The 27,491-nt window shown below is 41.1% G+C and overlaps 1 protein-coding gene across 1 annotated transcript in view; it reads left to right on the top strand.

Annotated features, from left to right (window-relative positions):
* LOC124788809 overlaps nucleotides 1-26,356 on the top strand; it is a 334,614-nt gene extending 308,258 nt beyond the window's left edge. Inside the window, 5 exon segments of the mRNA XM_047256089.1 lie at nucleotides 553-703; nucleotides 2,433-2,614; nucleotides 9,178-9,307; nucleotides 14,903-15,035; nucleotides 26,188-26,356. Coding sequence (XP_047112045.1) covers nucleotides 553-703; nucleotides 2,433-2,614; nucleotides 9,178-9,307; nucleotides 14,903-15,035; nucleotides 26,188-26,356 — 765 coding nt within the window.
* The last annotated feature ends 1,135 nt before the right edge of the window (nucleotides 26,357-27,491 follow it).

Raw genomic sequence — 27,491 nt, 5'->3', positions numbered from 1 at the left:
AGCCATTTTAACCATTTTTGAATCCTGCCTCGGGCATGGATGTGTGTGGTGTCCTTAGTTTGGTTAGGTTTAAGTAGTTCCAAGTTCTAGGGGACTGATGACCTCAGAAGTTAAGTTCCATAATGCTCAGAGCCATTTGAGCCATTTTTGAAATTACTTGTTTTGTAAATAAAACCGCCTTTAGCTGCTGCCACTTAATTTATTTATCCCAGGCGCGTTTCGCCTTTTTAGTTTTCTAAGGCACCATCAGTGAGATGATTTGCTAGTCTGCGTTTCCTCTCGTCTGGTCTGGAGGTCGCAGATCAGCAAATCATCCCAGTGATTATGCCTTAGAACAAGAAGAAGGCGAAACGCGTCTGGGATAAATAAATTAAGTGACAGCAGGAAAAGGCGGTTTTATTTACAGAACAAGTAGTTCTATACTTGCTAAAGAGGATGGCCACACGAACAAACTTGCTAAAGTGAAATTATTTGTGTTGCTAGGTAGAGTTTTGATACCTACATCACTTATAGTATCTAATGTGCGAACTATAGTTCCCTTTACGATTCTAGGAGAAGAAGCAGATTATAAGCGTTCTATGGGCGCCAAATATCGAGCCAGACCTGGAGGGTGCTTTCCTTTCTGACTCCCCTATCCAGATGCTCATCGACGGCCGCTTCAGCAAGGTGCCCGTCATGACAGGCACTACTTCCGCCGAGCTTGGTACGTATCGCCTGTCTGCTTCTATCTGAAACGTTCATGCCAAAACCTGTTCTCCATTGCCAACTCTTTCTTGATAGACGTAACACTAGTACAAATTCAAGTTTAAAACAGTGCCAGCTAAGATATTATTTTGCCCTTCAAAAATAGACGTCTAACGTCTCTTAAATGTTCCATCAGCTGACTTTATATGGTTCATCTTAACGTATTAGCGCTGTTAGAGGACCACTACTTTTATATTTAAAAACTAAAAGCTCGGAACCACAAATACAGATTAAAGTATAACGAACTCCCCTCAATAACACTTGATCTGTCAGGTCAGTCCTCTTAATAACCTATCGTCAATCATTCTCGTCCGCTGAAATTTTCTCTTCTCTTAACTGCGTCTGTGTTTCTTAGAACGGATATCTATATGGTGCAAAAAGTGGCTTTTGACTCCAAATTACGAAAAGAGTGAAGTCATCCTAATGAGTACTATAAAGAATCCGCTAAATTTAATTTACACGATAAATCACACAAACCGAAAGGCTGTAAACTCAACTAGATACTTGGGAATTACAATTATGAATAATTAAAACTGGAACGATCACGTAAATAATGTTGCTGCGGAAGCAAACCAAATGCTGCGGTTTATTGGGAGAACAATCTAACAGGTTTACTAAAGAGACTACTTACACTACGGTTGACCGGCCACTTGTGAAGTACTGCTGTGTGGCGTGCGATCCGCATCAGATAGGACAAACGGAGGATATCGAAAAAGTCCAAAGAAGGACAATTCGTTTTGTACTATCGCGAAGTAGGGGAGAGCGTGCCACGGATATGGCACACGAATTGGGGTGGCAGACACTAAATTAAAAGCGTTTTCACTGCGACAGGATCTTCTTACGAAATTTCATCACCAACGTCCTCCTCAGAGTGTGAAAATTTTTCGTTGGCGCCCACCTGCATAGGAAAAAATGATTATCATAATAAAATAAGATTCAAGGGCTCGGTTTCTCCGCGCTCTGTTCGAGAGTGGAGAGATAGAGAAATAGCCTCAAGGTGGTTCGATGAATCCTCTGCCAGGCACTTAATTGTGAATTGCAGAGTCAGAAAGTTTTATAATATCCTTTAATTGGGCGCCGACCTCGATTTTCATTTCCTTTGTTTTAAACGCAAGTAAACCACTGGTATGTATTTTACCGACGAAATATCTGGGCCAGATGTTTGTCGTCAATGATATAAAACGAACGTAACCAGAGTTTCCTGGCTGGTACTTAAAGATGGAAAGTTATGTCATAATAAACAGAAATCAGGTAAGCTGTCTACAGTTCAAATCTTTGCTCATTAAAAATATTTGCTGATTAAATAACACCTTTAAACGTCAAAGGATTACAGAAAATATTTTTTTTTTTACTTCGCTTAGTTTTTATATGGTATTTACATCTGTTGCTGTCAAAATATTATTTCTCACAACTAATTCAGAGAGAAAATAGTCAGTTATTCATAAAGGATTTTGTTGTGTCTTCAGTCCTTTATATTAAGATCTATTTAACATAACAATTTACAACTATTGTAATCAGTTTATTAGATTTTAATGAATGGATATTTTATACGAACATATATGATAGCAACAGATTTTAGTATACATTTGTTGTACCAGAGAAGTTTGACAGTTTGATATGCCCAGCTGTGTTACCGAATATATATTGCAGTTTCTCGCTCTAGTTTATATTTCGTAGTTTCCTCACAGGATTCAGAATTCTTGAAGACTCTGAGCTGATCGCCAGTCTGAACGAAGACTTTGCAGCTGTGGTGGGTCCCAGCCTTCACCTGCCCACGGCAGAACAGCAGACAGAGGCCGCCTACAAGTTGAAGGATTTCTACTTCGGCAACAGCACACTTTCTGTCGATAATCCAGACCCTTTGGTCTATGTGAGTATTTCTGTATTGCTAATATTAGTTCCTAATTATCAAGGTAACCTACTCGACAAGTAAAATGTAAATTTAAGTATCCATTCCTCAAATGGACGCGTTTTCTGAGACGAGCAACTATGCTCCTAACATACAAAGCTGCACCATCGTGACAAAAGTGTTTCGTGTAACACTGAGTCGGAGGAAGGCCACATGAACAAAGTTAGTTTCATCAAAGTTTTAAATGAAGTCTTACACAGAAAGAGAAACTCAAATAAGCCAAACTGGGAGTAAGAAGACGAATTCGGTACACAAATAATAAATATTTAGGTGAAATTTTGACTACCGATCTGATAAGGAATAAAAGGACGTTTTGGTTTTTCCGAAGCCAGCAAGAGAAGCGTTACAATCAACTACACAGTCTACCTACAATCACATTTATTCTTGAGAGCTTCGATCTGAAGACTGGTTTGATGCAACTATACAAGCTTGTATATATCAGCAAACTGCAAGCCTCTTTGTTTCTGCGTAACTGCATACAAATACACTACAGTTATAGATATTCAGATACACTTGTCTCAACAAAGACTTGCAAATGAAGACGGATTTTAAGTAACATTATAAAATCACTTATTGCTGTTATCCCATAAGACATTATGTCTGTTTTTGCAAACAAAGAAGTTTAATAAACTGATATGTTTATTTATCCTACTCACTGCACTCAGTCAGGAAGTGGTCTTCAGTACCCCATCCAAGATCCCCTTCTCTTCCAATTTGCCTCTATTACGAATTAATTCTTCACTCTTCCTTAATACCTCATCCCGTATACTTTGGAGTGACCTCTTCTGCTAATGTAGTTGTGGAACAAACGTCATTTCCCACCCGTACGATAAAGGACCTGTACTTACAAAAGCTACTCATCCAATCTGCAGCTTTTATGTGTAACACACTTCCAAAGTTTCTTTTCTGTCCGTACTGTTTACGACTACTTAATTTTCGTACATTACTAACTCCAGACAAATTCTTTCAGAAAAGCGTTCCTGGTATTCATATTTAAATGAGATGTTCAAATAATTATTCGTAAACAGTTTTATCGCTATTGCCAGTCTGCATTTTATATCTCTTTCACTTCGGGTATCATCAGTTATTTTGCTGCCGAAACAGCCAAACCTATCAGTTACATTTAGTGTCTCTCTTCTCAATGTATTTACCTTACCACCTCTGATTTATTTCGACTAATTCCATTACCTTTGTTTTACTTTTGTTGATTTTCATTTTATTACTTTTTATGACCATCTGAATTATGAAGTCTTTCGCCATCTGCCACCGGCAAATCTCAGTGTTATTTCACTTCCCTGAATATTAGCATCCTTTCCAGGTAACCATTTACTTTCCGTTGCTACTTGGTAACTGCATACGTTGTGTAACACTGTATGCAACACTGTTTCCCTTCCATCCCAACTACTGCCTCCTTTCCTATCTTTAGTCTTTTGTGACCCTGTCTGGTTTCTGCACAGGCCGTAGATCTTTTTGTTATCTGTATTTCACCACTGCTACCTGCAAAATTTCGAGGACAATGCGCCAGTGAACGTTGTCAAAGCTTCCTCTACCTCTACAGAAATTATAAACGTAGGTTTCCTCTTATTCCTTTTATCTTCTGTGTTACGTCTTATGGTCAGTATTTTGGTGCATGTTCCTACATTGCTCTGTAACCCAAGTCGACTCCTGTCAGCATTACTACTATATTCTTCTTGAAGCCGAGGATACTTCGCCTGCATCACTTTCTTGAATAACAGGTGAAACATTAATATTGGTCGGTGCTCAAGGATCTCACGAAGTCTATGAGAATATCGTCGACCCCAGATGCTGACAGATACTATTTAAACACGGCATCCCTTTCAGAGCGAAGCACAACATTTGGAAACCATTCCTGTCCATATTGCACTGCTCTCTAAAAAGTCTCCTGGTATCTAGGTGCCGCTTAACTGAAATTGTATTGTCCAGAGCCTTGGGCTGCGAAGTACGACAAGCTCAACAGAGGAAAAGCGACATGATGGGCTATAAACGCAAATTAAGAAAACAAGTCTTCACTGGTTCAAGCAGCATTTATCGTAAGTGTCTTGAACTTTGAAACAATGCAAGCTACTGGAGCAAGGCGCAAGTGATTACGTTCTCCGTTAATGATTGTCATAGAGATGCAAGTATCTATACCCACAAGCCAACACCACTGAACCAAATCTGATGTAGAATTTTCGAATAACCTTTATACTCTATTATTGTAAAGTTTTTGATGACTGATAATATCTTCTGCATGAAGCAACACAGATTTCTCGGCAGCCGTCTTGTGAAACTTAACTGTTCACTTTGTCCATGAGATCTAGAAGATAGTAGATAAATGAAACCTGGTTGATGCTATCTTACTTGATTTTCGAAAGGTATCCTATACAGTCACGCAATGTCGGCTTGTGAATACGACCTTCTAGAAAAACATTGTACACGCTTTGTAATTGGATGGATATCTCCTCAACATATACAACTACATCGATCGTGCTTAGCGGCTTGAAACAGTTAGACGTAAAAATAGCGAGGAAAGCATCCTAAAAGAGTGTCATGGTTATTGTTCACGACATACATACACTGCTTCAGAAATGCTAAGGAACAGCTGACACTTGCTAAGGAACGTCTACGAACAGCTACGGAACAACCGACAATTGCTACGGAACACCCAGTCAACAATAACGAAAGGAAATGTAGAGGGCGGGACTTGTTCCCTGCAGTCTTCGCCCGTATGCTCTGTACGCATTTGACAGCTCATGCAGGACGGTGATGATGAATGTTGTTGTGGAACCGATCTGTGCAATATGTCTGCAAAATATCACTGAGTGAATACGATCGTAGACGAGCCGTAGGACAGTTCGAAGTCGCCCAATGCGTCACTACTGTGGCCACCATAACGGGCCTGTCCAGAAGTGTCATCTCGTGATTAAATAAGGCCACTGAGAGTGGAAGTGCTATGTGAAAGCATCCCGTTGGTCTTAGATGGATCACACCACCACGAGATGATCGATAAACAGCCCTAGTTGCGGGAAGGAACAGACATCTCATTACCAGGCAGATCACTGCAGACATTGCAACCGCTACTGTTACGTGTATCTGTGCCAGAACCATTTCGCGGTGATTAAATTAAGCTGGTTTGTAAGTTAGGAAGTCTGTAAAATACATACCACTTCTACTGTGCCATCGTTGAGAAAGAGTTCGTTGGCTTAGGGAGCACGTTAGTTGGTTTCAGCAACACTGGTCCAGAGTTCTCCGACGACTTCACTGTGGAAATGATTCTGGCCACCAGAATGGTCATCATCGTCATCGGTATGGCCCAGGCGTTACTGAGTCGGCAGGCATTGTGAGCAATGGCCGAACACTGCTGTATATCTTTGAGCGAGGTACCGTTACTGCACCACGATATTGCAGAGAGGAGGTTCTGGATCATGTCTACATGTTTAAGAGGTGCGTTGGGTCCCGGCTTCATGTTTATGAACGGCAGTACCCACCCACGTAGGTTCAAATGGTTCAAATGGCTCTGAGCACTATGGGACCTAACTTCTGAGGTCATGAGTCCCCTAGACCTTAGAAATACTTAAACCTAACTAACCTGAGGACATCACACACATCCATACTCGATGCAGGATTCGGACCTGCGACCGTAGCGGTCGCACGGTTCCATACTGTAGAGCCGAGAACCGCTCGGCCACTCTGTCCGGCCCACCCACGTAGGACTGCTGAAGTGCCCGGCACATTGGAAAGTAAAAATATTGAACGTATGCCATGGGTTACAATATTCTCCAAGCCTAAACACCTTAGTGCATGCCTGGGGTGGTCTTGGCAGACCTGTTTCTCAACAAAGAGCCCCTCCCCGAACCGTGCAACAACTGAAAATCACCTTGAGAGTGGAGTGGGACAATATTCCTCAAGGACTTCTCAACAGTTTGTTAAATAGGATGCAGAAAAGGTGCAAAATGTGCAAGCATATTCCTTACTGAGAGTGCGATAACGACTTTTATGTTGGGAGACTGTCCCATGTCAAACATGAACAATATCTATCTTTGTTAGCCTGCTTTCCCACGTGGTGAAATTTGTTCCATTTTTAGTTACAAATATACCACTCCACTGTAGTTACATATGTACTGTGTACATCATTGCCTGTGATTATTCCTGTGGAACTGCGTTTCGGAATCCGGAGCATTTGACAGCCATTGTAAATCAGAGATTTCCCAAACGTCTCCACTGACGAAACCCGCTGAGTATCCACGTACATTTATGGACAACCTTTTTAGTTTTGAGGTTAATAAAATACATAAATTTATAATAAATGACAAAAACTTGTTTTACTTAATGTTTACTTGGAGTTTAAGCCATAACTAATAACATAGAAATGATAAGGGTATTTTACGTCGTAAGAAAGCACCATGTTGTGAATAGATTTTCCTCCGCGTAAAACTATTAATAACATGGTGTCTCCTTGCGACGTTTCGCATTATTTTTTAAAATTATGATTTCTGTGTTTAATCTGAGAAACCTTGGTGTAAGCGATCTATCGGACAATGTCTCAAAGTCGCTCGAGGCTCTTCGCCTTTCATATACTTGTACGAAGTAAAGTGTTATAGCCAGAGAATTTTATCTACATGAAAACAGAATTGCAGGTTTTTACCAGTAGGTGCGCAAGTTAGCTACGTAATCACTTATTGCGTTATATTTGTGTAAGTCGCTGTCATGGCGAAAATGTCTGCAAACGTTATACGTAGGACACACTTCATCTGTGACAATATGGCTACTTTTACCTCTTTATCTTATTCGATTTTTAATTTAACGCCAGTCAATACTTTAGCTTTATAAATATATGTAATCCACAAATGGGCATTACCTATTTACTAATCAATCTTGGGAAGTGTTGTTCTTCGTGACCAAGTAAAGTGATGAAAAAAAAAAATGTACTCGGGATTGCAAACGTCATCAGGATGATTAACATCTCATATCCTGTATCTTAATTTCTACACTACGAAAAATGTTTAGCGAATGTATATTGCTGAAGATCCTTATCTGCGGTTCAAGAGTTTTTCTGTAGACAATTGTGAGAGTCGTTTCTAATCTCCGTATTTCGTATGATTCGTGATTGAAAGTGCCTGTGTTTCATATTAATCAATGTTTCAGACACACGGCTACATCCCACACTTCTTTGCACTCTGTGTTAAGCTTTTGACTCCAAGCAGAAAGTAAATCACAACATCCACAGCAATCACAGCTACGTATTACAGTCTTGATCTCATCTAATAATTATCTCATCATTATTTTCACTGTAATGTTAATTACCACTCACGCCTATTTTTCTACGTGATATTTAACTTTCACTTTTAAGAGCAAAGACTGTTATTAACGTATTTTCGAATCCTCTGTCGATGAGCACGACAAATTTGTAACGATTAATATACATTGCTGATCTCTATGTGTCGCTGAGGCACGTGAGACACCCCACCGACGGAGAGGTCCGTGTTTCATGGGAGGGGATTATAAACTAAGACCGTCATTTATACCAACAAATTTTTCTGAGAAGTCATTAACACATGTGTTACTATTTACCAATAGTACTAAATTTTGGCGGAATAAACATATTAATGCGATGTCATTCGCGGACGATCTAATTATTATACAAGGCATTACATAAATCAAATGAAATAAGAGCAAACTACAATCCGACTATATCCAAAAATAAAATGAAACAATGGCCTTTTCATGTATTCTTCCTATGCAAACAAAAATACTCGTCCTTAATAAACCGATGGAACACGTATCTCATTTCAAGTATTTAGGATGTGACGTATCATATGATCAAGATATAGATATGGGAAAAATCTAGTACCTACGAGGGTAAATGTGGCATTATAAGGAGAAGGGAAACAAGGAAAGAGACCAATTTAACATTTAAAAACCATAGTTGCTTCCACTTTATTAGATGGGGTGAAAAGTTGTACGCTGAGAAATAATGGTTTACGGCAACTACATGCATCAGACACAATATTTTTAGGGTCTCTGAAGGGCTGCACTAGGGAAGATAAGATTAGAAACGAACCGATAAGGGAAGAATAACGGATGCAATCAGTACCCCTAAAGGCATTCCAATAACAAAAAATACGGAGAGAATATGTACTTCGTACGCCACGACAGAGACTTCTTAAACTACGAACAGACTGTAAACCAAGGGGCAGGAGACGTGTAGGAAGAGATGACGAGACCGGAACAGGCCCTAGGTCCTAGGCAGAAGAAAGAATGTATCAGCCGTGCGTGGGGTGGGGAGCTGCGGCAGGAGGGAGGGGTAGAGAAGAAACCAGGTCAGAATTTTGAGACATTAATGTAAAAATTAAAAAATACTTAGGTAGAGACTCTGCACCTGTAACGTCTATTTTATCCCATTTTCCTCACGTTAATTACACATTACAAATATTTACATTTATTATTTTTTCTCTTTCCATCTGCCTAGTACGAAGCACACGAAGCTCATCCGTCTTCATTATTTATATTTTGCCATGTCACAGTTCAACGACGACATCGGATCGTTCGACTCCAACGATGCGTTGATTAGAAAAGTTGTCGAGGTCTCCAACCTGACGCTCTATTTCTACGTGTTCGACTACAGAGGAGATATCGTTGCGACAAACCCATGGGGTAAGTAAGATAATTGCAAAGATACAAATGCCAATAATGTAGTTAATGCCTAACATATTCTTTTCTTTCGTTTAAAATTTCTTAGCAAAAAACAGAAAACACTTCCAGCTGACTAGTGCTTCTTTGCGTTGTTGTCTGTGTATAGAGACTGTAGTAAGCTGTTTAACTCCTTTTTACATACCGATAAGGATGGATTCAGTTAGCACTGTTTGTAATTCGAGTAACATAACCTGCTCTTGATAGATTTTTTCAGCGATCCTCATGTTACTCGTATCACACGTACTTGGTTGCATGTGTCTTCTGTTGCACTACAAAAACGCAAGAAAGTCCTTTAGTTCTACGTATATTTTGACACATTTATCTTCAACAGTGGTTGTGCAGTCAGATCCCACAATGTGGCAAGCCGCTTCTTGAAACTTCTATGCTCCACATATAGTTCCTTCGTCACCTCCAAATTTGCTGAAGAATCACAGCGTTATTAAGGTGAGCCGCGGTTAACACTTCAGTAACTGCGGATGACAATTTCAGAAGACTGTGCCGTGAGTACGCAAGCGTATAAGTGTACCTTTGCCAGTTTCATAATGCTAAGTAATCTTACTGTGAACAAGTAGCGTGTGATTACCTAGATGGACGGCTACTCGACTGCTGAAAATTTAATAGGCAGCGGAAGTTACGACTGCAAGTACCGAGAGCGCAGATTAGTGGTAGTGAACAAATCCAAAACAGCAACAGAGAAAGTGAACGTTTCTATTTACAACTCTAAATAAAAGAAACACCATGACAAATTTTTGCTAAAAGCAATGATCATAGGAGAATTCTAATATATCACGCTCCTCTATTGTGTAACTTGTTTGATACCAGGTTCATTGACATAAATAATATCAATAATTCTCGTTTATGACCATAAATATCAAACTTCTCTGAAAAATATCTTCTTCTTCACATTTCTTTTTTTTGGGGGGGGGAGGGTTGCGGTGGGGGAGTGCGGGGGGGGGGGGGGGGGGTATCGTCAGTCTTGTGACTTGTGACTGGCTCGTTGCCGCCCGCGACTAATTCCTATCGTGTGCCAAATTTTTCATCTCATAGTAGCACTTGCAACCTACGTCCTCAATTATTTGCTCGAGGTATTTAATCTCTGTCTTCCCCGACAGCTCCCTCAGGTACCCTGGAAGTCATTCCCTGATATCTTAACATGTGTCCGATCATCCTGTCCCTTCTTCTTGTCAGTATTTTCCGCATATTCTTCCTCTCCCCGAATTTGCACAGAACCTCCTCTTTCCTTACATTATCAGTCCACCTAATTTTCAACATTCGTCTGTAGCACCAGATTTCAATTGCTTCGAATCACTTCTGTTCCGGTTTTCCCCAAGTCCATGTTTCACTACCATTCCATGCTGTGATCCTGACGTACATTCTCAGAGATTTCTTCCTCAAATTAAGACTACTTCATTCCTCTTGGCCAGGAATACCGTTTTTGTCACAGCTAGTCTGCTTTTGATGTTTTCCTTGCTCCGTACGTCATTTATAATTTTGCTGCCCAGGAAAAAGAATTCCTTAACTTCACCTACTTCGTGATCATCAATCCTGATGCTAAGTTTCTCGTTGTTCTCATTTCTGCTACTTCTCATTACTTTCGTCTTTCTTGGATTTACGCTCAGTCCATAATCTGTACTCATTAGGTAGTTCATTCCATTCAGCATATCATGCAATACTTCTTCATCTTCACTCAGTATAGCAATGTCATCAGCGCATCGTATCATTGATATCCTTTTACCTTGAATTTTAATTCCACTACTTAATCTTTCATTTATTTACATCATTGCTTCTTCGATGTACAGGTTGAACAGTTGGGGGCAAGACTACATGCCTGTCTTACACTCATTTTATTCCGAGCACTTCGTTCTTGGTTGTCCGCTCTCATTATTCCTTCTTTTCTCTTGTACATATTGTATATTACCCGTCTGTCCCTATAGCTTGCCAGTATTTTTCTAAGAATTTCTAACATCTTGCGCCATTTTGCATTGTCGAACGGTTTTTCCAACTCGACAAATTCTATGAACGTGTCTCATTTTTCTTTAACCACACTTCCATTATCAGTTGCAACGTCAGAACTGCCTCTCTGGTGCCTGTACCTTTTTTAAAACGATACTGATCTTCATCTAGCACAGACTCAATTTTCTTTTCCATCCTTCTGTATATTATTCTAGTCAGCAACTAGGATGCATGAGCTGTTAAGCTGATTGTGCGATAATTCTCGCACTTGTCAGCTCTTACGGTCTTCTGAATAGTGTGGATGATATTTTTTCGAAAGTCAGACGGTATAATGCCATACTCATACATTCTACACACCTTGTTACCACTTCCCCTAATGATTTAAGAGTATCTGATGGAATGTTATCGATCCCTTCTGCCTTATTTGATCTTAAGCCCTCCAAAGCTCTATTATATTCTGATTCTAATGCTGGATCCTCTATCTCTTCTAAATCGACTCCCGTTTCTTCTTCTATCGCATCAGACAAATCTTCCCCCCCTAAGCGTCCTTCAATGTACTCTTTCTATTAGTCCGCTCTCTCCTCTGCAATTAACAATGTAATTCGGTTCCACTCTCAATGTACCACTCTTGCCTTTGTTTTCATCGAAGGTTAATTTGACTTTCCTGCATTCTGAGTCAGTCCTTTCGACAATCATGTCTTTTTCGAATTCTTCGCGTTTATCATGCAGCTATTTCGTCTTAGCTTCCCTGCTATTCCTATTTATTTCATCCCTCAGCGGCTTGTATTCCTGTATTCCTGAATTTGCCTGAACATTTTTATAATTCCTTCTTTCATCCTTCAGCTGAAGTATTTCTTCTGTTACCCATGGTTTCTTAGCAGTTAACTTCTTTGTACATGTGTTTTTCTTACGAACTTCTGTGATTGCCCTTTTTAGAGATGTCCATTCCTCTTCAACTGTACTGCATATTGAGCTATTTCTTACTACTGTATCTATAGCCTTAGAGAACTTCAAGCGGGTCTCGCCATTCCTTAGTAACTCTGTGTGTCACTTCTTTGCGTATTGATTCTTCCTGGCTAATCTCTTAAACTTCAGCCTACTCTTCATCGTTACCAAATCGTAATCTGAGTCTACGAGTATATCTGCTCCTGGATACGCCTTACAGTCCAGTATCTTATTTCGGAATCCCTGTCTGACCATGATGTAATCTGACTGAAATCTTCTCGTAGCACGCGGTCTTTCCCAAGTGTACCTTCTCCTCTTGTGATTCTTGATTAGAGTTTTCGCTATTACCACCTGAAATTTTTTACAGAACTAAATTGATCTTTCTCCTCTCTCATTCCTTGTCGCAAGTCCATATTCTCCTGTAACCTTTTCTTCTGCTTCTTCCCTACAACTGCGCTACAGTCCCTCGTGTCTACTAGAATTTCATCTCCCTTTATATACTGTAATACCCTCCCAATATCCTCATTTACTTTATCTCTTCATTTTCAACTTGCGACGCCGGCATGTATACCTGATCTGTCGTTGTCAGTGTTGGTTTGCTGTCGATTCTGATAAGATAGACCTTATCACTGAACTGTTCACTGTATCACAATCTCTGCCTACCTCATATTCATAACGAATCTCACTCCTGTTATACCATTTTCTGATGCGCTTGATATTACCGTATACTCATCTGAGCAGAAATCCTTGCCTTCCTTCCATTTAACTTCCTTTTCAGATTTTATTGCTTCCCTTCCACAGTCAAACTTCTGACATTCCATCCCCCGACTCATAAAACGTTTCCCTCCCGTTGATTATTCAATCTTTTTCTCATGGTCACATATATGTTTGTTAAGCGGTATTGCTATGTTGGCGATTTAAATGGAAGTTTGTTTCTTTTATTTGAAATGAGCTGTTAATTATCATCATTAGTATTACTTTAGAGTATAATGAAATTCAAACCGAGATAATGGTAATTAATTTCAACTCAACTGTTCTCCATTATTTCCCATGACGCCAATTTCTCGTATTTACAGGTTATTCGTCGTTCGATACGAAACTTTTAATCTTCGTATCAAATATTTCCTGAATATAGCTTCAACAGCCCAGCTAAATTTATGATGTTCAGTCACTTGCACTGAATACGCATAGCTTTTTCATTGTGACTTCTCCATGCGCTTAATTAAAACCAGAAGGCAATACTCTTCCAATAATTTCGTGGATGAAGTATCTGGAACAGTCCTTGTCAAATCACGTCCACTTCCAACCAAACCCTAGGCCAACCTTATACAGTAGTAATTACTGAAACACAAAACAAACTGTAGTCGATACAATAGAATTTGCAACGTCATCTGGTAGTGCGTCGCTGTACTGCCATGTAGCCAAAAAAGATACCAAAATCTACCGCTCTCTACTCCTCGGATGCGCAAATTACACTGCACACATACAGAAGTAAAACTAATGTCCATTTGCATGAAGTGTAATGCCGGTTAACTCGAATCGAAAGACTAATTTAGATCATTAATCCTACCAAGAAGTATTGGCATCTGAAAGCTTCGTAACACTTTCAAAAGCACTGTTCAAGTCCCTTATTTTGAGTCGTATAACGTGATGCGAAGACGTGGGCACCTTTACGAGTGAACGTAATGTGAGGTCAGGTCGGTGTTAATGTAGAAAGTCAGAATCGTCCCAAACAACAGCACCAACACTGTTATGTTGTCTCTTCTCTTGCTGCACCAATCTGCATTGTGATCGCTATGTTTCGGAAGGTCTGTTCACTTCTTTCCTCTTCTGGGGAAGTGTTATAGTCACTCTCTCTCCCTCTTTTACTTTGTTGTTATTTCATTCTCTCGTCCCAGAAGAGCAATAATGGGCTGGCAGCGGATTAATATTCCACTCCTCAGACACAAGAGTTCAAATGAAACAAAGATGGGCAAAGTTTTTGACGAAAGATGATCTATAGATATAAGTTTCTAAAATACATTAAAATATGCTTTTCACTGACGATATTTCAAATAACATACTGGAAAAAAGTTTTCGGTTATAGAAAACAGTGGTAATGAGTCATCAAATTCTGCACTCCATTACACTTTACGATCTCTGAGGGTAAAGTAATTGTCGCTAGTTGAGGTAATAGGGAGGCTGAAGGAAGATTTATCATTTGAGAGAGTTAAATTTCTACGGAGATACTTGGTTTTTACGTTCAGAACGGGAAATAGCCCCTGGGCCTAGGCGAATAATACAGAAATAAAATTTCTCGCGTAGTTAATAAGTTAATATGACCTATGAGATCCGGTTCTATGGAAGAGCGCTACTCTATTGAGCCAAATCCAGGTAATCTGAGGAGTTCCCGTTTGGGAATATCTGGAGAGGACTACCAGTTGCCTTAAACGTGGGAAACATCGCAAAACCGTTTGTCAGAACAGGGGGACTGCAATATTGTTTCATTTGTTTCCGTATCTCTATGTCCCTCACAAAAATGTTTATATTCAGCAAGTGTTTGTGTCGTTGTCTGTGTAAAAGAGGGAAGTCGTAGAGTTGCTCTTTAGTTCATCAGATGCTGAATAGTTAATAATAAGAAATTTTTTCTATGTCCCATTTTTTCTTGTTCTTTTTCAGGAGTGTCACATGCAGGGGAGTTACCTATTCTTTTTCTGAGAGAAGATACAGAATATAACTTAGACCCCGACTCAGAAGAAGAGAAAGTGCGCAGAAATATGCTGCGTCTCTGGACGAACTTCGCAAAATATGGGTACGTAGTTGCCTTGTTTGACACTGGGCGGGCAGAATGAAAAATTAAACTATCGAAATTATAATGAATACTTGCTGCAAGAAAATCACTAGTAAATGCATACTTGCAGTATATGAAGGGTCAATGCGTTAGAAATTAAGAGCATCACTAGGCTGCGTCTAGTTAATTTATGATTGACGTCTTTCTGTTAAGTCCCGTTGTTGAAACATTTGGCCACTGGAGCTCTATACAAATATTTCGAACAAGAAATTAAATGCATCATTGTGAGCACTCAGTATAGTATTACAAACGTAGTCAGCAACAGAAAGTGTAGTGGCAGCATTTTACAAAGGTGGAAAACTACAAATGCGGGGATACGAGTTGAAAATACAAAAACTTGAAAACTAGCACGTTGTCAAATCGAAAGACTCGACTTACCGGACTGTGTAAGGTGTTACCCCTCGGAGAAACGCTTAAACTAGTTCGAAGCTGACTCTCATGGTGAGACGTCCTCAAGAGCACTGTCATGAAGAACAGATCCTCTGTCTCTCATTTTTATCTCTTTTTTATCTTTCTTTCCTTTTTGTGGTTTTTTGTTCATACAGAATGATTTCGCCAGATATTGGTGAGGTAATTTTTTAGGCTTTTGCTAAGACTATTTTGCGGAAGAGAACATCCATAGAAGCCAACTGGATGTTTTACTTCGCAACCTTACCATTTGGAAACATAGCAGATCTCACCAATCCAAGAAAATCCTGCCCGTTCACGATCTTTCCTTTCACTGGATGAAAGTCAGAAGACAGACGAATTTTCCGTCGAAGCTATATTCTCCTATGAACAATGGCCTTCCCGCAGTGGTAACACGGTTCCCGTCTGTCACCGATGTCAACCGTGGTCGGGTTTGGCTAGTACTTGGATGGGTGACCGTGTGAGTCTGCCGAGAGTAGTTGGTTAGCGGGGCGCACCCAGCCCTTGTGAAGCCAATTGAGGAGCTATATGACTGAGAAATAGAAATCTGAGAACGGCCTAGAGAGAAATGTGGGGACCACATGCCCATCCATATCCACATACAGTGACGTCTATGTGGATATGGATGGTCCTTCGAAACCTGCTATGGCAGAGTAATATTCCTCTATACGTAAAATTTAATGCGCTGTTGAGAATACCGTTGTAGTTGAATACATAAGAAATACAAAAATATCCTTAAATAGAAGCGACATCGAGAAGAACGAAGGAAAACCGAAATATACAGAGTGGTATGAGGGGGTTGGGGGGGGGGGGGGGTGGTTCAAATGGCTCTGAGCACTGTGACACTTAACTTCTGAGGTCATCAGTCCCCTAGACTTAGAACTACTTAAACCTAACGAACTAACGACATCACACACATCCATGCCCGAGGCAGGATTCGAACCTGCGACCGTAGCGGTCGCGCCGTTCCAGGCTGCAGCGCCTAGAACCACTCGGCCACTCTAGCCGGCGGGGGGTGGGGAGGGGGATGGGGGAGCAGGGGGGAGGGGAGAGGGGGGAGGGGGACAGCAATGAGGCCAAAATTCGAAATGACGATATAGACTGACAGGTAAAGTAGCTATGCTGTGTAAACCACATCTAGCTCCCTCATAGTAAGTAATTATTGCATAAAACTGCAGATCTGGAGCAATATAACGTAAAAGTGTGCGGAGGAGCAGGGTAACAGAAACATGGCGTTACATACGCTTCATAAAAATAAATGGAACAAGTAAATTAGGAAATGAAAGGAATTATTTAATTAAGGGATGGAAAGATTCATAAGCGATGCAGGCTGGTGTGACATGTCCCGGCACAGGTCGAAGTTACCAATGTAGAGTGGTGTGACCTATGCGGTGCAGTCAGAAAGTAGACGACAATATTGTGCTGCTGTAATAGTAGTTCACCCCTAATTAACCATTATAATGTAGTCGAGAGGAAATAGTCTCCTTCGTTGTTTAGGGTTGGTTCTGGGTAGCAGGGCAGGTTCTATTATGGATATGGTGATCTGCCAAAGTAGCAAGATTAAACGAATTCTTAAAACAAGTACATTTACTACAATCCCTCATGTTTGTGTGTGAGGTGTCTGAACAACAGATCTGTCTGAACAACAGATCAACAAACTCATACACATAGGCCGGAATTCCTTTACTTATTACTCCATCGTATTACACATGTGATCAACACTGACAAGAGACACCTGGCTTCTTTCTACAAAGCCTATCAGATGCACTACATGGGGTGCCTCAATCAGGCAAAGGTGTAGTCGTTGGTATTTGTTATGCTGTCTATTAAATCAATGGATAAGAGGCGTAACTACTTAATCAATGGGCACTTATTGGCCTAGTTATTATATCACTGGCCGTTGTCCTACTTCACAGCCGGTCGGTGTGGCCATGCGTTTCTGGGCGCTTCAGTCTGGAACCGCGTGACCGCTACGGTCGCAGGTTCGAATCCTGCCTCGGGCATGGATGTGTGTGATGTCCTTAGGTTAGTTAGGTTTAAGTAGTTCTAAGTTCTAGGGGACTGATGACCACAGATGTTAAGTCCCATAGTGCTCAGAGCCATTTGAACCTACTTCACAGGAGACAAGCAATATTCCGCTACTTCAGTGGCAACTTGGCCTGACCACTACAGTACATCAATGGCTACCAGGTCTAAAATATTATGTCAATGGCCCTTGGCTTAATTAAACTACACTGTTATATGAATCATAGACAGTCTTTGTTCAACACTGTTCAATGAAACATATAGGGGACACTTCTAAGCTAGCCACTTATGTATCAGTTCTAGCTGCACTACCCGAAGTAATATTGTTGCCTTCTGGATGAAATTCAACTGCTCCATCAGTAGCTAATTCTGTCAAAAAATATCACCGGTTCCTGCCTGAACTTCAATGACTGGTTGCTGCTTGGACACTTCTTTTGTACCCCTTTGATTTTGGTTAAGGTTGTCCTTTTACACGCTTCTCGAGGATCGTTTCTACTCGATTACTACTGCACCCGACGTCCTTCATTATCTTTGGGCTTTTCGCACATTCTGTTGCAGTGTATCGGCAGTTCTTTCCATTTAATACACTGGTTGCTTGGTCTAACCTTTTGTACGATGAGCCTAGCTTCAAATCTGTATCTGAATCAACATACACACTCAGCAAGCCATAGTACGCTGGGTGGCGGAGGATAGACTACCGCTGTCAGCTATTTCCTTTGCTGTTCCACTCACAAGTAAAGCGAGGATAAACGACTATCTATATGATTTCTAACGGGCTATCTTCATGATGCTTTCACAAAATGGACGTTGGTGGCAGTAGAGTCGTTCTGCTGTCAGCCTGAAATCCAGTTCTCTAAATTTTCTCAATACCGTTCCTCGAAAGAATATCGCCCTCCCTCCAATGATTCCCATTTGGTTTCCGAAGCATCTCCGTAATACTTGCGTGTTGTTCGAATCTACCGGTAACAAAGATAGCAGCCCCCAATGCAACTCCTCCCCCACCCCCACCCCCTCTGAATTGCTTCGATGTCTTGCTGTAATCTGAGAGAATGCGGATCCCAACCACTTACACTTCCATAAAATTCTTCCAATAAACAGAAGTCGGCCATTCACATCTGATGTTTAATCGATGTAACTGTTTCAAGCAGCAAACACTAATACTGTATTCAAACATTATGGTTTTGTTTTTCGATTCATCTGCATTAACTTCCGTTTTTCTACATTCGGAGGCAGCTGCCATTATTCACACCAACCAGAAATTTTGCCTGAATCTTCTTGTATCATGCTACAGCCAGTCAATGACAGCACCCTCTCATACACCACTGCATTACCAGCAACCAGCCGTCGACTGCTGCTTACCCTGCTCGCCAGATCATTTATGTATCCTCAAATTAACAGCAGCGCACTTCCTTAGGGCACTTCTGACGATACCCTTGTCTCTGATGAACACTGGCCGTCGAGGAGAACACAATGGGTTGTGTTACTTAAATTTTAGAGCCACTCGTATCCCTAGGAACCTATTCAGTATGCTTAACAGTCGTCATAATGGCACCATGTCAAATGCTTTACAGAAATGTAGGAATATGAAATCTGCCTGTTGCCCTACATCCATCGTTCGCCGTATCCCACGTGAGAAAACGGAATGCTGAGTTTTACACGAGCGATGCTTTTTAAAACAGAGCTGATTCGTGGACAGCAGAGTTTTCCCTCTCAAGGAAATCCATTATATTCGAACCGAGATTATGTTCTACAGCTAATCGATGTTAAAGACACGGGTCTGTAGGTTTGCGGGTCCGTTGTTTTCCCCTTTTATAAACAGGAGTTAGCTGCGCTTTTTTCCTGTCGCCTCTTCTCCTTCTGAGAAGTGATTACCTCGTACTTGCACCTTTGCTGACCTTCAAGTGATTACTCTGTGGGCAGCTGTTCCCATATGCATATCCTTTCTAAATATTCTGTCCACCTCATTGGCGTCTACTAGCAGACATAGGCTTGCTTGTCCAAGGATTTTTGGTAACTCTCTTCTTTCTGTAATATGATTTACAACTAAAATATGCGCTGATCATGATAACTGTCAAATAACCTGAGCTTCTGTCGTAAAGTTGTGGGATTAGTTGTTGTTGGGGAATGAGAACACAACGTAAATATTAGTTAGGACAGGAAATTTGGAGCAGAACATAATAATTAAAATATTGGCATGCAGGACTCAGACAAACGAGTCGTAAGTAATGTGAATAAAATTGGGCACAAAATACGAGGGTTATTCAGAAATCAAGGAGCTATCGGCCGTGAAATGGAAACCACAGTGAAACTCCGATGACGTTTTGCACAGGTGTGTTGGGCAGTGTCTCTAGTATGCCCGTCGATCACGTTACGTCGTTCTTTTCAGTTCTGAGCACCCAGGGAGCACATAAAGATACCTAGAACAACAGTGTCTCACGCCAAGTACGAGGGCCTGGTGAGAAATTTCGCCTGAAGCGATGCAGCCAAATTACATACTGTCGTGTGGTTTCTTCTCAGCCGCACTCTGCAGGGGCAATGAAGATGCTCCTGCATCGTTTCCAATTGGAAATGTTTAATTACCCACAATACAGCCCGTAATTCTCTCCCTCTCAGTTTCATCTCTGCTCAAATGAACCGCTGGCTATGAAGAAATTTTCGTACAGACAACGAGCTGTGGGCCAGCGTAGTTGGCAGAAAGCACTGGCGGTTGCCTTCTATAACGAGGGTATTGGAAAGTTGGTACAACACTACGACAAACGTCTAAGTCGGATCGGCGACTATGGAGATAAGTAGTTCGAAGTTGTAGCTAACTGTTGCAAATAAAACAGTTCTGATTCTCACTGTGATTTCCATTTCGCGACCTATCGTTCCTTACTTTCCGAATAGCCCTCGTACTTTTGCAGCTGTATCCTGCATTCTTTGATCACATTGCCATTTGTAGTGATGGCGAGAAAAATTTACCGGACACACTGGAATGAACAGACTACAGAGCGCAGAATATTAATTGAGAGCACAGGAAAGAAAAAAGTTATGAGGGTAGCAGAAACCAGATTAGTGAGAAAATTACCACAAATTTTGGAGACCACGAAGTAGATGAAGTGGAGGAACTGTACTATCCTGGAAACGAAATAACAGATGATGGACGAAGCAAGAAGGACAGAAAAACCAACTAGAAAGGCCAGAGAGGGCTTTCTTGCCTAAACGAAGCATATTGTTGTCAAACAATGGCTTAAATTTCAGGATTAAATTTCTGAAATCCTATGTCTCGGAAGCAACACTGTATCGAATTGAGTCAAAGACTGTGGAAAAACAGAAAAAAGAGGCGTGTGGGTTGTGGTTATAAAGAAGAATATTTAAAATTAAGTAAACTGATTAAATAAGAAATGAAGAGGTTTTCCATAAAGTCATCTACAAAAAAAAGTAGAAAACAGTGGCTAAGAGAAGGGTAAGGACGATAGTACATGTGTCGAGACATGAAGTGATAAATTTTGCCAGAAGCCAGGTGAACTGCGATCGCAACCTCTAGCTCTACATGTGCTCTCATCCTCGATCGTATGAAATGATATATTACCCCCGTGTACTCACTGGAAACGCCATAAAATAAGTTCCTGAACGTTTCAGGGGCCCTGACTGTTGCTTGTGGTTGGAAGACTTTGGCGCTCAAATGGATAAATTATTTTGTTAGTCACTGATTCGTAGAGTTTGATCCAGTAAATATGGAATTTAGTCAGAAAACGTAAATTTCAGCAAAGTAAATCATATATGAGATTAAAAAAAAACTTTCTAACGACGTTACTACAACAGAATAAAGTAAAAAATAATGAATGCTTACTTAAGTCATCACGAACATGATACTGGACTATTACGATTGAAGTGGCGTTCATACGCATAACGGACAAAATCTGTGAATTCAAATGGTGATATAAAAATCTGTAGTAATGAAAAAAATTACAAAGAACAGTATGGGTCAGAACAGAGTGCTCAACAGATTAACAAGTAATAAGAGGATTAGCAAGATCGTCACAAGACGTATGAACACCAGCGAATGGACTCAACACAGAATCGAAACATGAGTGGTTATTTGAACACGGAAAAGGATCCCCTTGAAAGAGCAAATTAGACTGTAGAACACATGCATACAACTTGGTGGAGTGCGTAGGGCGTATGATGTACAAACTGAGAACATAAATCGTAATGAACTCCTCCCCTCTCACTTCTCGTGACTTCAGAATTTTGGCGAGCGCACTGGAATAGCGGTCGTACCGGGGTTGTGACCGGGCTGGCTGAGGAAGGGTCTCTGTGCCATGTACTACAGTGGCTGCCAGTTGTGGTCAGTGTGTATCGAAATGTTGTGATTTCGAGGCACCTGCATTATTACCTTTCAGAGATGCAGAAAAGTCCAAATTAAGTCCAGTGTTGAACTTTGACGACCTGGCACAATGCCGAACTCAAGGAAACACGAACACACGTGGAACCATAAGTTGAGTCCAGAGTAAGAGTACTTCTCTAATTCTAGAAAGTTTTCCTTCAGACCTCGGAAATATACTCGGCGCAGTTCTTCTAGCCAATCACAGACAGGGCCTAAGAGCTCCTCCAAAAAGGGATCTGAAAGTCAGCTAACAAATTCCCACCAACAAGTTAATAATGTAGCCGACAATAAGCTCTGAGCTTTCAGAAACGAGAACAGTGTTCATCCATATTCTCATGGCCAAACTCGCTTGTAGAAATTCTGGAAATATTGGTGTGAGCTTTGCCCTGCGTTCCCATGAAAAGGCAGAGGTAAGAAAAACCATAGACGCACGTGTGGCCACGTATCTAGTGTCCGGAATGGAGTCTGAAGACCAAACGCCGAGGGGTATCGGCAAGCGGACAGTTGAAGACTCCACCGACAGTTCGCTATCAGGCGAAATTCTCGACCCACCACTCCAGTGCTCCGTTCTGCTGCGAAAAGCGCTAGGCGCTCCTTGGCCTGTCCTGTCCAATTATCCAGGTTATCCGCAAGATTAGAGCTGAAAATATGGCTCGGCTGTTTATATGATCTATTACCGCGAAAATAGCGCTTTCATTGATGGATGATCCCTCTACAGCATTTGAAAGCTTCACCTGCAGCCCGCCTGAAGTGGAAATAATTTCCGGTAGTTCCAGAGCTAGATGAGTTAAAGAGAAACGGCTACTGTTGGTACGGTATGTTGCATTCTGCACATAGAGATGAGTTATCTACGTTGGTAAAGTCTTAGCCACAATCACGTATGTAATCAGCTCCCGATACAAGTGCTAAGTCAGCAAAAAAATCGAATCGGAAAGTATATGAAACAGAAAAATCTCATACGGAAATCAATCATAAAAATAAGATTAAAATGTGAGGAAAAGGCCTGAAATAGGCTTCTGCCTTAATACTCTCTTGGTACCAGAGGGATCTTTACAGGTTAAAAACTTTCGTCGAAGATAAAGATTCGACTACACGCAACAAATAATTTAGGCTTGGATGCAAGTACTACTCTGAGAAGGAGACGTAGTCGTGGTTGACTGCGACAAACCTGAGGACTGATGGATCACGACTGCTGATTAGACTCACAGCTTCCATCCCTCAATTGCGATGTCTCAGATTTATGTACTTTTCAACTGAGTACTTTATTTTCCGGTATTAAGCATCTCTCTTGTTCATACTCAAATCATGTAACAGAGACTGATGGTAAATTCTATAATGCACACAACGAAATCAATTTAGTTACATATAGTGCTATGTAGTAAAACGTGACGTGGACTAGTTTTTTTAGCGCCTTTGTCATCGTAGATACCTCTCGACATCATTAATTGAGTCGATATGTCGTTATCTGACACATTCCGCTAGTTGCCACCGCTCCTTGCTGATAACGGTTCAAAAACGACCGTCATTAACGCCAAGTTTGTTTCTGTTCTAACGATTAAACATTACACTAAGGTACATTCATCTAAATTAACCCACCGGAGGAGAAGTGGACGATCATGAGATATGAGATCCTGAATGGCGTTAAGGCCTTTTCCTGTAGCCTAGGTTTCAGGTGTTTCAAACTAGCTGGCATTTTTGTTACAATATGCCTATAACTCTTCCTGTGGTCATTATCATTGTTCCTCTGTCTGTCGCCACTGACCAGGAAAGTACTTGGGCTCGAACAAACACAAATAAACCAAAATCGTGTGAGAAATAATCGAAAGGTCTCTTATTGCACTGGTGATACTCCCGCATCTGCAAAACTCTGCACTCGTCCGTTAGAGGCCTCTGCGTATGCCATGCCGCTTTGCACACTGACCTGCCGGTACGCCAGTCGAGACCAGTATGGACGGTGCAGTGTCCCTCTGAAGTTGCGTTTTGTGACATTATTTGTGTATTGAAGCGTTGGATGGCTCGGCGATTGGGAATCAATCCTGCTAATGTATTGCGATTGGTTGAGATGAAGTTACGAAGAACCCTTCTTCGTGAAGATGGTATTGGTGTGGAAGACAAATCATGCGCATGTTTTATGGTATCTATTATAGTGCACAAATGTGAGCAGAAGTTAGAAACAGATACTGTTGTAACACTAACACATAATGATGATGATAGGGATGATAATGATGAACAACTCATTGCAAACGGTAGTGCTACGACAAGTGCGGGAAGAGGCGATGGAAGCAGTGAGAGTGAATACCAACCGTCTCCCAAGAAGAAGGTTAAAGTTGCAAGTATCATCACGGCGTTTGATGACAACACACTGGAGAACATGTACGATGATTATTACGTAAGAGGTTTCGACACATACGACAAGCTTCTGAAAAGATACCCTAAACTGAAGTATAAAGCAATATTAAAAACATACTGGATTACGTGGCAAAGAAAAGAGAAGGAAATACAGTTTTCAAAGGAAATCGTACACTGCTGTTCAAGACTATCAAGGAGCGTGTAATGGCGAAATTCAATGAACCGCGAGAATGCGGTTTCGCCGTTCATTATTGGCATTTACAACATTGGGCATTGGACGTAGCCAGAAATCTCGGGTGTACAAACTATACAGCTTCACTAGTATTTATTACCAATTTGAAAATGGAGTTTAGGATAACATCACGCCGTATCACTATGCTCCAAGCACGAAAAGATAAGGATGACGAAGAAGAGCTGATTGAAAGAGCTCAAACGTTTGTTGCTGACGTCCATGAGCATATCACGAGAGAAAACATCGATATTAGTTCTGTATGGAACTGTGATCAGAATCAATTCAACTATGAACTTTCTTGTGACAGATCACTATGCATGAAAGGGGAGAGAAACACTGTCGCGATGTTGCAATCAGTTAACTGTGCAACACATAGTTACACGACCGATGTTGCCATATCAATGGACGGACGATTGGCAGACAAACTCTATATTTGCTTCCCAGAATCCAGTGGAAAGTTTGGACCCCGCGTGTCAAGGGAAATAGAAACGCGGTGCCCTCCAAATGTCATCGTCGATGCAAGTGTGAGTGGGAAGATGACGAAGCAACATCTGAAGACGTTTTTTCTGTCAGTTTTGAATCCACATTTGTCGAGAAAGTCATTAGTACTTTGTGACTCCTGGTCTGGACATAAGGATGAACGAGTACTACTGGAAGCATCTGGCGGAAAACATGTAGATTTAAAAATCATTCCGCCTAAAACTACAAAATATGCACAACGTCTGGATATGTATTTCTTCAGGCAATATAAAATATATGCCAAGAGAATAACAGACTTCATTAAACTACGTTCCAGCCGAAATTGCACGACAGATCCTTTATCATGAATATGCATTCTGTAATTTACAATCAGTTATCTACGGGAGTATACAGACCAATGCTTCGTTACGCGTGTCAGAACGCTGGCTACGATATTGGTGAACCAGTGAACAACTTCAAAAGTGTCACTGACGTGGCGTTCAACACTGATATTATAGAATGTGCAAATACGCCATGCGATCAACTTGCATTTCTTCACTGTGCGCTTTGCAGTCATTCGTATTGCTCGGAGCATTTTATTGACATTCCGCATTTACATTTATAGTTAAGATTCCTGCATTGTTTATGGCGTCTACAATTACATCTACAATGATATCTAGAGCATGACTGCAGAGTTTTGCAGAAAAACGACACCCACCAGCACATTCAGAGGTACATAATGGTCCTGTAACCAAACGTTCATACAGATCTGTTTGTTCGAGCCCAAGTACTTTCCTGGTGAGTGGTTGCATTAGAACTACCAATTGCACAACGGTGGCTCTCATTTTTCGAATGTCATTTTTATGCTACTTCTCAGTGCTTTTCCATTACACAAAAAATTAATTTTAAAGATAATCAATTTTTGAAAGAATACTGAAATCTAAATACGTTGTTTCACTTCCGAGAACTGATTCGATATACACAGTGATAAAGGAAATAGAAATATTAATAACTGCATTTGCTTCATGTTGTGACAGGTCAGATTCATCACTGAACGTAAACATATACAAGCCAGAAGTAGCCTTTAACATCAACTTAGAGCACGTACAGTGACAGTGAATTATGCTTCCAGATTGCTTGAATATGTACAGTAATTTAGGCTTATTTACGCACAGTTGTAATGAGGAGTTTTCTGTTTTGTTCTTTAGAGTGTACTTGTGAATATCTCTACAACATCTCAAAGACGATGGATATGTTGTGTCTCCCGACAGGAACCCTACCCCTGAGGCGGACCCCGTGGTGTGGGAGCCGTACGACCTGAGCAGCCGCAGCTACCTGCTGATGCAGGCCAACTTCTCGCTCGCACACGACAGGCTTGGCGAGCGCATGGACTTCTGGCGCGAGAACGTGCCACTGCTGCCGTTTCCCGACACCGTATGATGGACAACAGAACCAAAGCGTCAGTAGTGAAGTATCTTAACCCTGGACTTCAGTTAGCAATGAGATAAAACCTTTGGGATAATTCGGAATACTTAAAAACGACGATCCTCTATGAAAAAATTATATCACATTCATGATACCGCCTACAATAAAAAGACGTATGAACGTCTAAGTGACAGTGGACTATTCATTGCAATTAAGTTGACTAGCAAATAATTAACATACGCGAGTATTATACATCCTACTACCATTTCCTGCTACATTCACAGATGGTGGAGCGGAGGAAAGACAGTATATTACACAAGAAGAATGCATGTTAGAGAGCAACTTACCCACTCACTGGAGTCAAATATATCCTTAGAATGGTATCCACATTAAGGGTTTCAGTGTTCTTGTACTTTTACCTCAAGAATTTCGTGTGACGCCTCTAGTGCAGCTGATTCCGTGAGCGCCATAGTCTGCGCCGGCAAATTCGTCGCCTGGCGCTAACGTGCTACTTTGCGGCTTGATGCAGCGCGAGCTCAGCACTCATAGGCAGCGCCGGTAAAAAGACAGTGAACGGACAATTCTTGGAAATTAAATGTTTGATTATTAAGTGATGTTTGGACCCCAATGCTCCAAAGTAGTTCACCATCGCACGTCCGCTTGTTTGTGCTACACTCCCGTAGGGCCCTGCATCTGGTGGGCACCTACACTACCTAAAACTTGTTTTCATAATTGATACGGCATGTCAGTTCATTAATTCGTCTTTCCTAAGAGTTGTGAATCATTCTCTGTCTTCCCTACTTAATCTATCAGGACTGCTATGTGCTTTCTGTAAGCAAATATTATTATTAAGCTTCAGACTGAGAAGGGGAAGCAACATATACTTGCGTAGCTCCCGTTCCCGTTTAGAAGGTGCCGCGTACCATTGTGGAACAGCGAGGCTTTGTGCGAGCGATGTGCGACTTGAGAGGTAAAGTTTGCTAAGAAATTACCGGACGTCACTAACACTGAAAATGTACCTAAGGGCCAGTTTAAAACTCAGTTTGAAGAATAAGTAATATAAGTAGTACGTTAACGTCGGCCTCGACTGTTCTGTCTACACAATGACACCTCGGACACGGTTGTCTCTGTGAAAAAACTTGGCACATAG

The sequence above is a fragment of the Schistocerca piceifrons genome, chromosome 3, assembly GCF_021461385.2.
Source record: "Schistocerca piceifrons isolate TAMUIC-IGC-003096 chromosome 3, iqSchPice1.1, whole genome shotgun sequence".
In the NCBI taxonomy this organism is placed as follows: Eukaryota; Metazoa; Arthropoda; class Insecta; order Orthoptera; family Acrididae; genus Schistocerca; species Schistocerca piceifrons.
The sequence above is the reverse complement of the archived record's forward strand: the minus strand, read 5'-3'. Positions and strand labels throughout refer to the sequence as shown.